Here is a 16,120-nt window from a genome sequence, read left to right as displayed (position 1 = left end):
AGACTGGAATAATTAATGCTAATAATTATATTCAGCGTTGCATCACAGGAATAAATTCATTTAAAATATTCAAATGGAAAACTTCACAATATTACTGTTTTTACTGTACGTTTAATCGAGTAAATGCCGCCTTGGTAAGAGTTTGTCCTCTCAGGGATTCCGTAGCGGCTTAATAGCATTGTGCAAAACATGGCGGATATTGAGCAAAGTTTAGGCGATGGTTAGGGTTATTGTGTTAAACAAATACAGTTTTAGCTGTTTTTCTGTAAACGACAACAATCATTGACTTGTATATCTACTGGCTTATTTATTTTAGCTAGATTTAATCGATGTTACTCTCGTCGTGGACAGAAACATCACGTTCTATCAACTTTCGGTGAACGCACTGGAACCTTCTCGACTAAATCAAACTGACAGCACATTAAAACTTTTCAGCTCTCATATGTACTCTTATTGAATAACTTCCGACGAATATTTGCACGTCTAGCCCACGCCTTAGTTTCATGACCTCGAGTCGAAGAGTTTGCTTTATTCAACAGTAACAGGTGGATATTGACAATCCACTGTTTCTTTGTATGTTACTCTTAACTTTTGCACCAATGTCTCTAGAAACGGGTTAGTTTCAGATTGACCTCGGATTCACCCAAAAACATGCAGTTCTTTCATTCTTTTTGCTGAATGAATAGTTATGTCTCGAATAATTGTTCCTGTTGTGACGTATAAATGACGTCACTCTCAACGTTGAGTCTGCTAGTTTTTCTGCAGTTGTGCGAGTTTTAGCTCTGCATCGATGTGCAAGCTGCTCAGGTATTGCTTGAGCCACTTCCTCTACGCTGCTATGACCCGGCTAGACGAAGCCAACAAAGGAGTCAACATGTGGTCATCAATTCGGTACCTCGGTTACCTGTCCACCCTGAACTCCCTGGTGGCCATTTGCCTGGGAATTTACGTACAATGGGAGAAAACCGCCGACACTGTCATCTTGGTCATTTTCATTTTGGGCCTCTTTGTTCTTGGGATTGCCTGCATTCTCCACTATTACTTCAGTATGGTGAAGGTCAGCCTCTTTCTGCTGCATCTGTGGTTTGGGTTCCTTCTGGGTTTGCTATGCTTCATCAACATCCCGTCCAAAGAGCTCGATGTTAAGGAGCAGGTGGCCAACTATATGTTAATAGCAAGTATTGTGATACGAATCCTATGGGCTTTGGTTGGAAGAATGTGTGGTTATACCCAACATCAACCCGCTTTCCTCACTTCAAGGGAGGCTTTGGAGCTCACAGGCTTTGCTGTGGCCAGCACAACCCTGGTCAGCCAAAAATCCATAAGCCTTGTTGTCCTGACACTGGCTTTGGCCGCTCTAATCGTGGATCTGCGCATGAAGTCCTTCTTGGCGATCCAAAACCTGGTCTGCTTCTCGTTTGTGGCTGTGTTCTTCTTCCAGGAGTCTTTAGGAGTGTCCTCCAACCCCTTCGCCTTGTCTTGCTTCTTCAGCCGCCTCGTCTGCGACCCATTCCTGGACATCTACTTCAGCGGACTTTCGGTCACTGAACGCTGGTCGCCGCTTCTACTGAGAGGAGGCCTGTGGAGACGCTTAACGCTTCTTCCTCTGGTGGTCATGGAGGTGATGTTTTTGGTCATGGCCTCTCTGAAGATGACAGATCTGGATCGGTGGTACCTGCTCATCCCGGGTCTTTTAGGAGCTGCAGGTTTCTGGATCATCTGCCACCTGGTTTTTCTTGTGGTGCTGTGGGGTTTTCACAGCAAGCTGAGTGACTGTCAGAGGATGTGTATGGTGCACAGGTCAGAGGCTGGAGCGCTGGACAGGATCATGGCATCTAAGGGGATGAGGCACTTCTGTCTCATATCAAAACGCCTGGTGATCTTCAGCCTGATGTCCACCATCATACTCGGGGCTTTGGGTTGGCAGGTAAGGCTTCCTGTGAAAATCTAATATAATATATAGTTTTTGAAAGAAGTTTCTTCTGCTCATCAAGCCTGCATTTATTTGATCAAAAATACAGAAAAAACAGTAATATTGTGAAATATTATTACAACTTAAAATAATAGTTTTCTATATGAATATACTTTAAAAAAATAATGTATTCCTGTGATGCAAAGCTGAATTTTAAGCATCATTACTCCAGCCTTCAGTGTCACATGTAACATCCAGTCTATCACATGATCATTAAGAAATCATTGTAATTTTCTGATTTATTATGAGTGTTGGAAACAGTTCTGCTGTCTAATATATTTGATGAATAAAAGGTTAAAAAGAACTGCATTTATACAAAAAAAAAAACCCATTCCTAATAATATATATTCTAATAATATATATTTAAAAATATATGTTAAAAAAATAACTGACCCCAAATTACTGACCAGTAGTGTATATTATTACAAAATATTTATATTTTAAAAACATAGCTTCTTTTTTATTTTTTTTACTTTTTATTTATCAAAGTATCCTAAAAAAGTATCACATGTTCTAAAAAAATATTAAGCAGCAGAACTGTTTCCAACTTTGATAATGAATCATCATATTAGAATCATTTCTAAAGCATCATGTGATAATGATCCTAAAAATTCAGCTTTGCATCACAGAAATAAATGATAATTTAAAGTATAATAAATTTAAAAACAATTATTTTAAATTGTAATAATATATCACAATATTAAAAAATTTCTGTATTTTTAATCAAATAAATGCAGGCTTGATGAGCAGAAGAAACTTCTTTCAAAAACATTAAAAATAGTAATGTTTCCAAACTTTTGGTCTGTACTGTATGTGTAGATAGATAGATAGATAGATATCTAGATAGATAGATAGATTTTTTTTTAGAGACAAAAAAAGGGCAGTGTTCTCTATATTTCTGCATAAATGAGAAAAATTCTGAAGGGTTCATAAACTTTCAAGCATCGCTCTCTCTTTTCTCTATTTCTATCTATATATATATATATATGTGTGTATGTGTATGTGTTCTGCCTTAAAATAAGGGTGGTGATATATATTTTTTTTTATATTTTTTGCTCTTAAAAGTATTGTTTTCTCCTACAGCCGTCCAACAGTCTGTTTATTGCCTTGTTTCTGCTGATGCTGCCCCTCGAGTCACTAGCCCATGGCCTCTTCTATGAGCTGGGAAACCGCCTCGGAGGCACCTGTGTCGGCTACGCTGTGGTGATTCCTACCAACTACTGCAGGTACTGGAAACATATACACTCTCAGTGAAGTCATTAACTTACACAGAGGGTCAGTATTTCATCCTCATCCTCTCATTTTCTCTCAGCCCAGATGGTCAGCCCACCCTGCTGCCCCCGGCGCATGTGCAGGAGCTCAATTTGCGTTCCACAGGGATGCTTAACAACGTGCAGCGCTTCTTCTCTCATCACATGATCGAGACCTATGGTTGTGATTACTCCACGAGCGGCTTGAGTCTGGAAGCCCTGCAAGCCAAGCTGCGCGTATTCATGGAGGCGCACACGGCTGACGGCCCACGACACGACACCTACGTGCTGTATTACAGCGGACACACCCACCGCAGCGGAGAGTGGGCTCTAGCAGGTGGGTGAATCATTCTATAACCTTTTTCTTGTCGAAACAGACACAACAGAACCTGGGTGAATCTCGAGAACATTCACACAAAATGAAAAATGTATGGAAAATGAAATCCCGATTTTTTTTTTTTTTCTTCAGTTCTCCATTAAAAAGTTTATTTGAAAATGCTAATCTTTTGTTTTTCTGCTCCTAGTTTTTTTTTTTTTTTTGTGATTATCATTCAGAAATTCACTAAAACTTTTTTTTTTTTTACTCTATTAAGATGTATTATAGCTATAAAAATAACAGAATGTTTGAGAAAAATCATCTGTTATATGTCATCTGTAACATCTGTCATATGTATTTGCATAAGCATAAATTAAATGCCTTAGCAAATACAACCATAAAGTATACTTTACAATTTTAAAATCTTGATTTTGCAGATAAATACAGTGCTGCTTGGATCAAAGTTTTGCATACTATTTACATAAATTACATTAAAAAGATAATGTGCATATTGAATTCAGCCAAACTCTGGTAAAGACTTAATAGAGGGTTTTTTTTTCTTTTCGTCTTTTTAATATAACCAGGAGGAGACATTTTACGTCTAGATGAGATTGTGCAGCTCTGGAGAGAAAAGAACACCAGATTCTGTTCCCGTCTCATCATTATTCTCGATACTGACAACTCGCTCCCCTGGGTGACAGAGGTGCAGACAATCGAGGGACTTTATGTAGCAGTTCAAGGGGCAGTGCTTTCTAGTCCCACAGACCCGGAGGTCCAGGACGCGCCTCAGCTCGGGGACTTCACCTGTCAGTGGGTTGATTTTAACTGCAACCCTGACAGCGTTGTTCGGTGGTCTGAGCGTGGACGGCCCGTCCGAGCAGCCTATGGCATCTCCAGACACTGGAGCGACTACAAGCTTCACCTGCCCACTGAAAGCGACGTCACCAGGCACTGGAGACTCTACTTCCCACGCCTGACTTACCCTGTGGTTCAGCTCGCCCACTGGTGTGGTGGGCTGGACCTCTTTTGGGTTTGTGGATACTGTATTCGGTTGCTCCGAAGGATCAAACTTGCATGGTTCCCACCTGCAGTGCTGGATACAGGCCAAGGTTTCAAGCTGGTTAAATCGTAGAACAGGACCTAGAGTGTGTCCATACTGCCGCAGCGTGTCTAGGCTGTATCTGGACCTGGTTAGGTGATGCTCATGTACGGCAGCTTTAAGTTGAATTGACCAGCACAGCAATTTATAAAATCTCAGGTGTTAATTTGTGACGGAAAAAGTTGCCAAAAATGAGCCCACTTACAAGAATGTCATATTGGTCTCTACACAAATTCATTAATCAGCAAGGGAGAATTTTGTAAAACAATCAACATCTCTGGGTCATAGATCACCTCTAAATCAAAAGATATTATATTTTGCATAAAGAAATAAAACCTATTTTTTATTAAAAAGATTTTTTAAATGACAGTTATGAATATTTTCTTGTGATTTATCGTAATGAAAAAATGTCATTTATTGTAATATGGAAAAAAAATACATTTAATTAATTACAATCCTTTTTTTACATTTTAATATTATGTACAATTATTTTATTACAGTAAAAAAAATCGATGTAATTACACAGTGAAAAATGTCAACACCATACTGCAAAAAGTTTTGTTAACTTAAAATGTAAAATTAATTATTATATTATTATTGTTATATTATACAACATATACAGGAAAATTACAGTAAAATATCCCCGTGATTACATATTGAAAAATATCATTACCATAATGCCAAATATTTTTTTTATATTACATAAAATGATTCAACATATATGAAAATTATTGCAGTAAAATGATAATCTAAAAAAATTCACATTTCTATCCTTTATTATCATAAAAAATATTTTTAGATCAATTACCCTTAATCTAAAAATATGCTTAATTTTTTTTTTTAATGCAAAATTACCATTTCCTTTTGATGTAAATGTTCAGTTTGGCCTGGAGATTTTTTTTTTTAAGAGATTGACATACAATACGTTACTGATGGGCTTAACAGCATTGCATCCACTAACCATTTCAGCTGTTACAGCAGTATCTTTTAACTCCCACTGCCATTTCGACATTGCTTAATAAACTCCAGATTATAACTGTATCAGCACTAAACTGTTGAATGCAGCATTTGTACACAGATCCAGCAGCGCAGCCATATTGCAGTGCCTCTTCTTAACTGCACTACACAAAGCACAGCCTTATATTTGCTATCTGTACAGGGGACGTAGTGTCCGTTTAACACTATGTCCCACACATTCAGATCTGTCCAGTGGAGAAGTGTATTTTGTTTTATTTGTTTATACAGAAAATGTTCTACTGCCTTTATAAATGTATTTGTAATGTATAAAACTATTTGTACACTTTGGTCGATCATTTGACTAATATTGTGTGTTGCTAGCACTTACAGCAGTTTGGGTTGAGTATTTATACTTGTGCTAACATGTTCTGAAGTGCCTTGTGTATGATTAGTCCTCACTAAAAGAAATGAGGATTGAATCCTAGTGAAATATGCAGTCTTTATTGATTGAACACGTGTATGAAGAGGTCTAAGGCCTTGTGTTTTTTTAAAGGAACATGCAAATGGCTTTAACAATGACTGAACGAGACACTGGGATGAGTTCAATGATTGTTTGTGTGTTTGAAATCAGACATGAGAATTTGATTCAAATAAAACAATGGCTCGTTCACTGCAACTTTGTGTAAGGAATTGTTTTATCTTGTCGAAGTGAAATAAATGACGCAAACTAAAAATGCAGTCACATTCACGCAATTGTATGGAAGCCTGTTTCCAGCACAAAAAAAGGTAATTGTGAATTTTTATTTCACAATTCCTTTTTTTTTCATGCAATTGAGCATTTATATCTCTCAATTGTGAGATATAAACTTGAAATTGCAAGAACATTTATTTTGTCATTAACTTTTCTTTTTACTCCATGGTGGAAACAGGCTTCCATATGATTGTGAATTTGTGAAGATGAAAGATTTCCCTTCGTTAAGTTGTTTATGTTGATTCGTGTCACTTTGACTAACTGAAAACTGCTTGGATTGAGTTAATTTTGGGTGAGCTTCACACTTCACTACACTTTTGACAATTAACCTTCTTTCCCCGAAAATGTTTTAAAATTTATTTTGGCTATTCCTAATAATTATTAACTTTATTAGTGCTAATAGTCTAATCTGTGTATTAATATGAAAGCTTGCTTATGGTGAGAATGTGTTGTGTGTAGACTGTTCTGACTATATCTTTATTAAAACAAATGTTAATATTTACAGTTGCAGTACACTACTAAACTGCCCTGTCAGGTATGAGCCAAAATTTCCCAACCAGTCAAATCCTTTCATTTACGGATTCCCATTGATCAGCTGATGGCATATTTAATATATAGTTTATTTGACTGCTTTCTCGTAAACCCATATGAATAGAAATGAAAAGTTACATTAATCTCAACACTGAAAGCAATAGGAACATATTTCTCAGAGTGTCCTTCATCTTCAGTTGGAGCCTCCTCTGTCTTTGAGTAGTTTATTAAGCACGCTGGTCTGTTTTATAACCTTGAGGTTCGAAATGTCTTCAGCAATAACAGGAACTTCAGAGCTGGGATTTGGACCCTCAGATTCACTCTCGCTGTCCGACAGAGCTGTAAGAAGAGCGTCGTTCTCATACGTAGGAAAGTAATATCTGGAAAACAGCACATTAAATATTAAAAGCTATTTTTTTTTTGTTTGTTTACAGTATAAGAGTCAGTGTTCATTCTGATGTCCAAAGCCTATATAAATGTTTAAATTACAGATATATGTAATGGCTCATTTAAATGTATACAGTCTTTACTGAGTCTAATATTTAACATAAAAATCATAATAAAATGAATAATATAAAAATACAAATAAATAAGATAATAAATAATATATTTTTTAATTGTCCAGATGAAAACCTGACTGAATAACACTTAAAAAAAAAAAGTGATGTGAAAAAGTCATACTGGGGTTGGTCCCAGTGTGAGATCTCAGGCAGCTGCATCACATGACCCGTGTTAACCAGGTGTTGCACTAGTTCCTCTTTGGTTTCAAACTTCTCCTGACAGCAGTAGCATCGGCACTGGTGAAGCTCACGCCGGATGTAATTCACTAGTTTCACCTGCTGGTAAAACTTGAGGCCTGGACAAACGACCACAAATGTCACTAAAGACCCTCTGTGTGGTCAAGAGCTCTTCTCAAAAACAAGGCAACATTTCCGCAATCATACTCACTCAAGTCTGTTTTTAATTTGTGCAGGTCAAATTCATGAGTTTCCTGGAGGAACAAAATTCAGGTTATTATTGATACTGATGTAAAAATGCATAGAAAATATTCAAATATAATCTTTCCCTAAGCGACATCATATACCTCCATGTGTGTGTAAATTTTCTCCATTGTTTCTGCTTGCTGCTCACAAAACAGACACACGGCACACACAGGATGAGCCTGCCAATCCGACCAATCGCTGTAGAGAGTGCAGAATATCAGAAAGGAGAAAAACTACAAATACATATATGATCTTCAGAGTAAAAAGACGAAGGCCTTACTCATCTTCATTTTCAAAGAGCTCCCTGTCATCTTCAGACTGCACCTCTTCCCAAGTCTTCCCCAACTCCTGCAACATTACAACAGCACAGCAGTGCAAACTGGGGGAATCTTGTTTTTAATTATTCAGATGAGACGCGCACAAACCAACACATGATCTTACCAGGTAATTGATGACATAGAAGCGATCGTAGTCTTGGTTTCGGGCGTTTATTCGTCGATGCTGCTTTTTTCTCATGTGATCTTTCAAGGTGGTTTTGTCCCTGAATGTTTTCTCACAGTACAGACACTGCATGCTATATAAAAATAATAACTGTATTAGTCAGTGAAAACATTATTTTTGAATGTGGGAAAATATTATGTGGGAAAATGGAATGAATTAATGAATTAAATGAATGAATAAACAAAAAAAAATCTATCTATCTATCTAATATGTGTGTAGTATTTGCAAAATGTATTACATAATAGTAAATATTTAATCTATTATATAACAGACAGAAAGACAGACAGACAGACAGATAGATAGATAGACAGATAGATAGATGCTAAGCACTCACTTCTCCAGTTTCCACTCCAGAGTGTGCAGGAACTCGTTGCAGTAGACGATGTTGTCAGGCAGGCCGATGCTGAAAGAGTGTTCTTTAGCCATGTGATTCAGCAGTGAAGACCTGCAGTCAAACCACAGTGCACAAATGCAGCACTTCAGATAAATATGCAGTGCTTATTGCTACTGTGTGTTACAAAAAATATATATAATAAAATGAAAAAGCAAAAACAGTCACTTATATATATTTAAGCAACAAGAGTGGAAGGCCGAAGATGACTGGCTTGTGATGTCACTATACAGTGAAAACTGTTTTAATGAATATGAATGAGTTTACTCTGACACTACAAGGTATGCTGCCCAGGCCTTCAGACAAATGAGCTAATTAATATTCATGAGTATAGTCTTCAGTTAGGTATTATTTAGACTTTGAAATCGATACCCTTAACAAAAAAAAGCTGCATGGCCTTCCAGATGTTCCACGTCAAATTTATTATAAATTAGTAAATAATATGAAATGTATTATATATCAACATTATATATATAATAAATTATACATACAAAATTAAAATGAATAAAAAAAAATTTAAATGTAAAAATATTGTATTTAATCATGTTATTTTTTTTATTAGATGTAATATTAAATACTCTACATAATAAATTACATTTTATATAACAAATAATATATAAATACATTTTAAATAAATAATTCAGAGTTTGGGTCTGTGGCAGAGCTTATGTATAAGATATCAAAACTCAAATGTGAACAATTTCACATCAGGATATGATTTGAAATGAAATGTACTGATTCTAGAATTAGAAATCCTTCAGTGGTGGGACAGTTGTTGGTCACCTGTTTCCAGTAAACTCCTCACTGCAGAACATACATGCCCGATGAAACGTTGTATCATCCCTCTCCTTTTGCTGCTGATCCAGAACTTCCTCCTATCAAGACACATATCAAACTTCATTACAGACTTACGTAGCACTGTAAGACATTACTTTAGTACATAAATGTGGTTACATAATTGTTGTGAATCTATAAACAAAATGTATAATGGGTATGAATCTCACTGTGGCGTGTTTTTATCATTCTGCATTTCTGGAAACCCGCTGTTCGATTGCCATAATCTTCGATAATTATCCCAAACGCAATCTGCAAATGATTTGTGTCTAATAAACAGTGCTAATCCTCTCAGCTTGAGTTTCATCGACGTGCAGCATGTCACTGAGTGACTGAGAAAGGTCACAGCTGCACTGTTAAACAGCAGAGGTGCTGAGAACGCTGGCTGCCTAGCAACCATAATCGCTGATTCTGCCCGTGATCAAATATGTGTGAGATGATAATGTTGACTCGTAATATCTCTGCGAAAAACAATCTGAGTAGGGTTTGGGCTTCTCAGTGAACACGGTGTTAATTGTTTAGTCAGTACCCTTGGGTAAGTAACCATTGTGGAATTTCTGGCAACCCAAATGTTTTTTTTGTAACAGTTACACAGCAACTGTATTTCAGCTGTTTTATATTTGTTACACCATTACAGACAACTGAAAAAAATCTAAATGCTTTATACTTAAATATTCAAAGTGATGTACAAGCTCATATTATTCAAAACAAAAAAATTTGTTAGCTTCAATAATCTTTCAACTCTCAATAACATTTGTTTAATCTATACAATGACATTTCCTGTCTGACATGATACGACTGAAAGAAAAAAGTGATTAATCGTGAAATAATAATTATTAACCAAAATATCTGTTCAAAACCATTTTCATTATATATGAAAATATATACTACTATCATTACATCAATATTTTTTTATACAATTTTCACTATCTAATAATCTTTAGTTCAGCATTCAAAAAGTCCTTGTTTTACAATAATAATAACTTTTTTACTTTTTTTTTTAAATTTACAATCTTAATAAACAAACAAAAGATAAAAATACTGTTTAAAAATAGAAAATAAGCAAAGTCTTTTCTTATGATGGTGTTCCTCATAATTGTAGTTTTTGCTGCTCTTGGATCAGTTTTGAATACTCATAACCTGATGTTACACGGGATGGGAGCTGATCCCAGAGCAGCACTCCTTACCTGTCTTTTATTGACACTCACCAGTCGTCTCTGTTGTAGCTGCTCTCTTAGGATCCTGTCCTCTGGCAGAGCATCACACAATAGGAAGTAGTGCTCTTGTTGTTCTAAAACCACACAAAGCAACTTTTTAGTAATTAGAGTCTAAAAGGACACAATCTAAACAGGCCTTCATAGATTTACAGTTAAAAATCCATGTGACAAAATGACAAAATAACAAATAGATTTTGTGCATTTCATTCCATGGCAATTAACTAACATTATAAAATGAAAACACAAGACTGTTCATCTCAAATGCATCTTACCTACAGGACCTTCAGAGTTGGTCTTGATAACACTGCAGAAGTCTGTGATAGGCTGTTCTGTAAACCGTTTCTTCCAGTACAACATGTACCTGCAACGATACGATTATAATTTTTCATTATTTTGTGTAATTAGTGTTGTTCCTGATGAATATCTGTTAAGGAAACACGCATGCTACACGTATGCTACAAATCTTGTGCATTCTCACCGTGGAAAGTCTGCGATGAGTTTGACATCAGCGATAACCAGTTTGTGATCCAACACCATGTGCTTGAGAAGTTGGTCTTTTTCAAGCGCGGGAAAAGAGTCTGAACAGAGCGAACATGTCACATGGCATCCATCGCTGGAGGAGGAGAGAGAAGCGCTACCATACAGGTGCTCGGGGAAACAAAGCGGCTCTAGTATACAATCCTGCTTAGCTAACAATGAGAAGAAAACACAGTATTCACACATTTAATAAAATATGATGCACAAATATCTTTTGTGTTTTATATGACTTAAGACATTATATCCATTCTGGGTCATTAAATCATACTGAAGTACTCCAGCTGGTGAAAAACCCTTGTCTCATACATCCCACAACCTTGCAGGATTCAATTAAAGCAAACAAGCAGCTGATTCACACAAAATGACTGTGTGACTCATGAAGACAGCAGGTTATCCTCTAAAAACCTGATACATTTGTCCTCCTAAGTGCACTTTATGAGTTGTTTTGCCTCTTGGAAATGAGCTTTTGCGGTGACAAATTAAAGGGTCACTGATCATCATTTAGAAGATCCATATCAACAAACTTTGCACTTTAACCACCCACACCTTGCTGGTAAAAAAACAGCTTAAACTAGTTTTATATGGTTTAAGCTAGTTGCCCTGTTAGGCTGGCCTGTTCCTGGTTTTAATGTGTTTTCGGCTGCTTTCCAGCTGGAAGACCAGGTAGACCAGCCTAAAAACTGCTTTGCAGGGCAGGGAGACATACAGGTTTCAGTGTCCTTATCCAAAAAGTGAAAAAAAAGCATAATGTAACGTTACATATGCCATGAAAAGTAATGTTATATGACAAACTTGCATTACACAGAGCAGACGTGCTGTTATAACTAGCAGTAGCTTTAACTTTGCAATAGCGTAGTTCACGCATTTCATGTAAACGGAAATAAAGCAATATTTTACTAACATATCTGCCAATATTTATAATTTAGTTAACCAACCCGTCAAATTAGTGTTGCGCATCTGAGCGGCCATTTTTTTTTTTAAATCACGTGACCTGATGAATTACGCATTGACCAATCAGAGTTAAATCACCGCTGTGTATGCGGTGGTTAATGGGTGTTGTAGTTCTCTATCCAATCTTTCTCATTCATTTCCTACATCTCCCATGAGGCAATGGTGTTTTTCTTCAGGGCTGAGAAGTGTGGTGTATGTGGGATGCTGCTGTGGCTCTGCCCTCAGAACAATACAGTGCAAACCTGTGTGACAACAATATGGAGAGTATCCGCCGTAATTGCCCTGTTTTATAGCACATTTGCTTTTACTTGACGGGGGAAAAATGTGGATACCAACTGAACTAGAAAAATATGGCGTTGGTAAGTAATATACTTACGTTACATTTTATTGCCGCATCGTTAATAAAACGCAAGTTGGATCGATGCAGGTGTGATAATGAGCCGTGTCATCTACAATCTGATGGCAGATAAAATGTCATATCTTTCCCCGCTGATTTAAAGCCTTGAAGGCAAGTGACAGAATAATGCAAATTTTTTCCCGACTGGAATTATTTCTGTTGTTTTCCTTAATTTGAATGATCATTTTGAATAGCCATTATATGCAGCAAAAAGAAGAAATAGCCGCAGTAAAGACTCATCTTTTTGTTTTTCTTCATATAGACGCTGTAATCATACGCTTCATATAAATGCGTCTACGTCTAAAACCATAATAATACTGTTTTTTATGAGAAATAGCATATTCATTTTATATGCTATATGTTATTACATCTACAAAAATTAGAATTAGGTTCAGTTTGTAATTATTTATCATTTATATATTTAAATTTTTGTTTACATTGGTAAATGTTTAAATTTTTTACATATTTTATATCTATCTATCTATCTATCTATCTATCTATCTATCTATCTATTATTCTTTCTGTGATCTCTCTTTTTACTTCACACACTAATACACACACAGAGAGAGAGCGAGAGAGAGATAAATGAATTTTGAACTTTGAACTTTTTGATAAATTAATATTGATAAAAAAATAATACATTTGCCCCTAAATTATTTAAAATAGTGTTTTTGTATTAAGTGCCATCAGATTTTTAGGGCAAGTTGTGTCAAATGATAACCTCAGTGATGTTATTTTTATTAACTTTTTTTATTTTCGCTACTTTTTATTCGTGTTTTTTTTTGTAAGTTTGTTGTGACAGCTGCTGACAGTTTGAAGGATGATTTCTGGCAGATGAACAGTCTGGAATCTGCTCATCTCTCATTGGCTGATGGGTAGAAATGGAGGAAGTGAGGAGTCCAGCAGTACAGTGGAGTTCACATGGGCTTCAGGTCTCCTCGTTCACTACAGCCTTACTAAAATATACAGGATGACATTTGGTCATTTTTTCACTTAGTAGGAGAGAAGGTCAGAGCAAAGTAGAAAGGTAGTTCAAGGGTGGGACAAGAAACAGCCTCTGATTTTCTTTTTTTGCATTAGCCACAAGACACATCTGGAGCATATCACAATGGAATATGTCAGAAATGTCTGCATATTACAGTTCTGCTCTTTGGAAAGTGTACACAGCTACCGAAACCTTTACCACTCATGAAATATGGATGGAGTCCAACCGGGATGGGACACACACAGACACACACACACACACACACACACACCACTCACACACACACACACACACACACAAATACATGCATACACATTTACACACAGGCATGCACCATAATCTTGGCTTCTCAGCCCTTTTTGTTGCAAATTCAGCTTTATGAACCATCTGCTATTTACAGTAAATGTATCATTAAATGCAGTGGCATTTCAAACAAGAATGTGTCTGATGATCATCTTCCCACACCTGGCTTTTCCTCTTAAACCAAAGCTGATGGAAGGAAATGGGGCTGTTAATGGGACTAAGAGAAGTTCGCTAAATTTGAACATTATGTAATTATTTACTCGCGCATATGACTTGTTTTATTTTCTGTTGTGGGACTCAAAGGAAGAATATTTTAAGGTCTTTTTGTCCCTGCATTTACAGTAAATGGGTAGTGTTTAAGCTTAAAAAGGTATATATATATATATATATATATATATATATATATATATATATATATATATATATATATATAAACCTTTTTGTGTGACATGTAACATCCAGTCTATCACATGATCATTTAGAAATCATTCTAATATTCTGATTTATTATGAGTGTTGGAAACAGTTCTGCTGTCTAATATATTTGATGAATAAAAGGTGAAAAAGAACTGCATTTATTCAAAAAAAATAATTCTAATAATATATATTCTAATAATATATTTTCTTTACTATCACATTTTATTTAACACATCCTTGCTGAATAAAAAGTATTGATTTTTATTTAAAAAAAAAAAAAAAAAGAAAAAAAAAATTACTGACCCCAAATTACTGACCAGTAGTGTATATTGTTATTACAAAATATTTATATTTTAAAAAACATAGCTTCTTTTTTTTTTCTTTTTTTTTTTTTAACTTTTTTATTCATCAAAGTATCCTAAAAAAAAGTATCACATGTTCTGAAAAAAATATTATGCAGCAGAAACTGTTTTCCAGCTTTGATAATGAATCATCATATTTAGAATCATTTTCTAAAGCATCATATGATAATGATCCTAAAAATTCAGCTTTGCATCACAGAAAATAAATGATAATTTTAAAGTATAATAAATGTAAAAAACAATTATTTTTAAATTGTAATAATATATCACAATATTACATTTTTTTTTTTGTATTTTTTGATCAAATAAAATGCAGGCTTGATGAGCAGAAGAAACTTCTTTCAAAAAACATTAAAAAATAGTAATGTTTCCAAACTTTTGGGTCTGTACTGTAAGTCCATCTAAATATGAAAAATTTGCTGAAAAATGTACTCACCCTTAGGCCGTGCAAGATATAGATGAGTTTTATTTGTGACTTGCTCACCAATCGATTCTCTGCAGTGAATGGGTGCCGTCAGAATGAGATTCCAAGCAGCTGATTAAAAAACATTACAGTAAATCCACACGACTCCAGTCTATCTTGTGAAGTGAAAAAGCTGTTTTTTGCATGTTTTGTAAGAAACGAAATACATCATAAGACGTTTTTAACTTCAAACTGTCACGTCCCAGCTAAAATATGACTCCTCTATCCATAATATTGTTTTTCAAGCACTGTTTTACAACCAAGAAACAGTTTCTTAAAAACACCTTAATGATGGATTTGTTTTATTACAAAACACACAGTATTACACTTTTACAAGACGTTAATAGATGGGACTGGAGTCGTGTTGTTAACTTGTAGATTATTGTGTTGTTTTTTTATCAGCTGTTTTAGACTCTGACAGTAGCCATTCACTGCAGAGAATCCACTGATGAGTCATCTGTAGATTTCTCCACATCAGCTCCTTTTATTCAAGTAGTGTTTGCATGAGAAAATACATAGGAATAGTTTCACCCAAAAAATATATATTCTTTCATTTTCTAGTCATGACGTATGACATTTTTCTTCTTTAAAAAAAGTTTGAACAAAAAACAAGATGTTTTTGAAAGTCAGTGAAGTCCAGTGTTGTTTTTGGGACACCAGTGACTTTCACTGCATAGACAAAAACAGTTGAAACATTTTTTATGACATGTGAATTTAAATTTTTGGATGAATGTTGCTTTTAAACTTGAAATCATGTAATCCTGATTGTCATCTCTGCATCCCTGCTGAATTTGGGATGTTGATTGGCTTGTGATGAAAATCAACACCATGTGGGAATCTGCAGGCAGCTGGGAAACAGTTTTGACAAGTCCATATTGGTTTATAATTACACCATAATGTTCAG

The 16,120-nt window shown here is 35.4% G+C and overlaps 3 protein-coding genes across 3 annotated transcripts in view; 2 read left to right on the top strand and 1 right to left on the bottom strand.

The window, feature by feature from the left end:
- The first annotated feature begins 170 nt into the window (after positions 1-170).
- On the top strand, positions 171-6,270 carry LOC132133240 (transmembrane protein 168-like). The gene is made up of 4 exons (XM_059546035.1): positions 171-1,927; positions 3,056-3,198; positions 3,285-3,559; positions 4,123-6,270. Exons 1-4 carry the CDS (start codon positions 791-793, stop codon positions 4,668-4,670), a joined length of 2,103 nt encoding a protein of 700 aa, XP_059402018.1. The 5' UTR covers positions 171-790; the 3' UTR covers positions 4,671-6,270.
- A 676-nt stretch (positions 6,271-6,946) lies between these two features.
- LOC132133083 (zinc finger protein 277-like) lies at positions 6,947-12,337 on the bottom strand. The gene is made up of 12 exons (XM_059545784.1): positions 12,275-12,337; positions 11,281-11,491; positions 11,075-11,163; positions 10,794-10,876; positions 9,535-9,626; positions 8,695-8,805; positions 8,301-8,433; positions 8,140-8,207; positions 7,961-8,057; positions 7,825-7,867; positions 7,558-7,732; positions 6,947-7,256 (listed from the first exon to the last, which is right to left on the bottom strand). The coding sequence occupies exons 1-12, from the start codon at positions 12,306-12,308 to the stop codon at positions 7,070-7,072; spliced, it is 1,323 nt and encodes a 440-aa protein (XP_059401767.1). The 5' UTR covers positions 12,309-12,337; the 3' UTR covers positions 6,947-7,069.
- A 132-nt stretch (positions 12,338-12,469) lies between these two features.
- Positions 12,470-16,120, top strand: part of LOC132133392 (dedicator of cytokinesis protein 4-like) — a 73,038-nt gene continuing 69,387 nt past the window's right edge. The window contains exon 1 of the mRNA XM_059546184.1: positions 12,470-12,649. Within this exon, the coding sequence (XP_059402167.1) occupies positions 12,613-12,649 (37 nt within the window). The 5' untranslated portion in view covers positions 12,470-12,612. The remainder of the gene's footprint in view (positions 12,650-16,120) is intronic.

The sequence above is a fragment of the Carassius carassius genome, chromosome 50 (assembly GCF_963082965.1).
Source record: "Carassius carassius chromosome 50, fCarCar2.1, whole genome shotgun sequence".
Taxonomy (NCBI): domain Eukaryota; kingdom Metazoa; phylum Chordata; class Actinopteri; order Cypriniformes; family Cyprinidae; genus Carassius; species Carassius carassius.
The sequence above is the reverse complement of the archived record's forward strand: the minus strand, read 5'-3'. Positions and strand labels throughout refer to the sequence as shown.

Excerpts from the sequence above, each read along its gene's own strand:
- LOC132133083 (XM_059545784.1), bottom strand. The coding sequence starts at position 12,308 with ATGGCCGCTCAGATGCGCAACACTAATTTGACGG. Across the intron at positions 8,058-8,139 it reads CTCTTTGAAAATGAAGATGA|CGATTGGTCGGATTGGCAGG; the intron begins GTAAGGCCTTCG and ends CACTCTCTACAG. Across the intron at positions 7,868-7,960 it reads AAATTTACACACACATGGAG|GAAACTCATGAATTTGACCT; the intron begins GTATATGATGTC and ends TTGTTCCTCCAG.
- LOC132133240 (XM_059546035.1), top strand. The coding sequence starts at position 791 with ATGTGCAAGCTGCTCAGGTATTGCTTGAGCCACTTCCTCTACGCTGCT. Across the intron at positions 3,199-3,284 it reads ATTCCTACCAACTACTGCAG|CCCAGATGGTCAGCCCACCC; the intron begins GTACTGGAAACA and ends ATTTTCTCTCAG. Across the intron at positions 3,560-4,122 it reads CGGAGAGTGGGCTCTAGCAG|GAGGAGACATTTTACGTCTA; the intron begins GTGGGTGAATCA and ends TAATATAACCAG.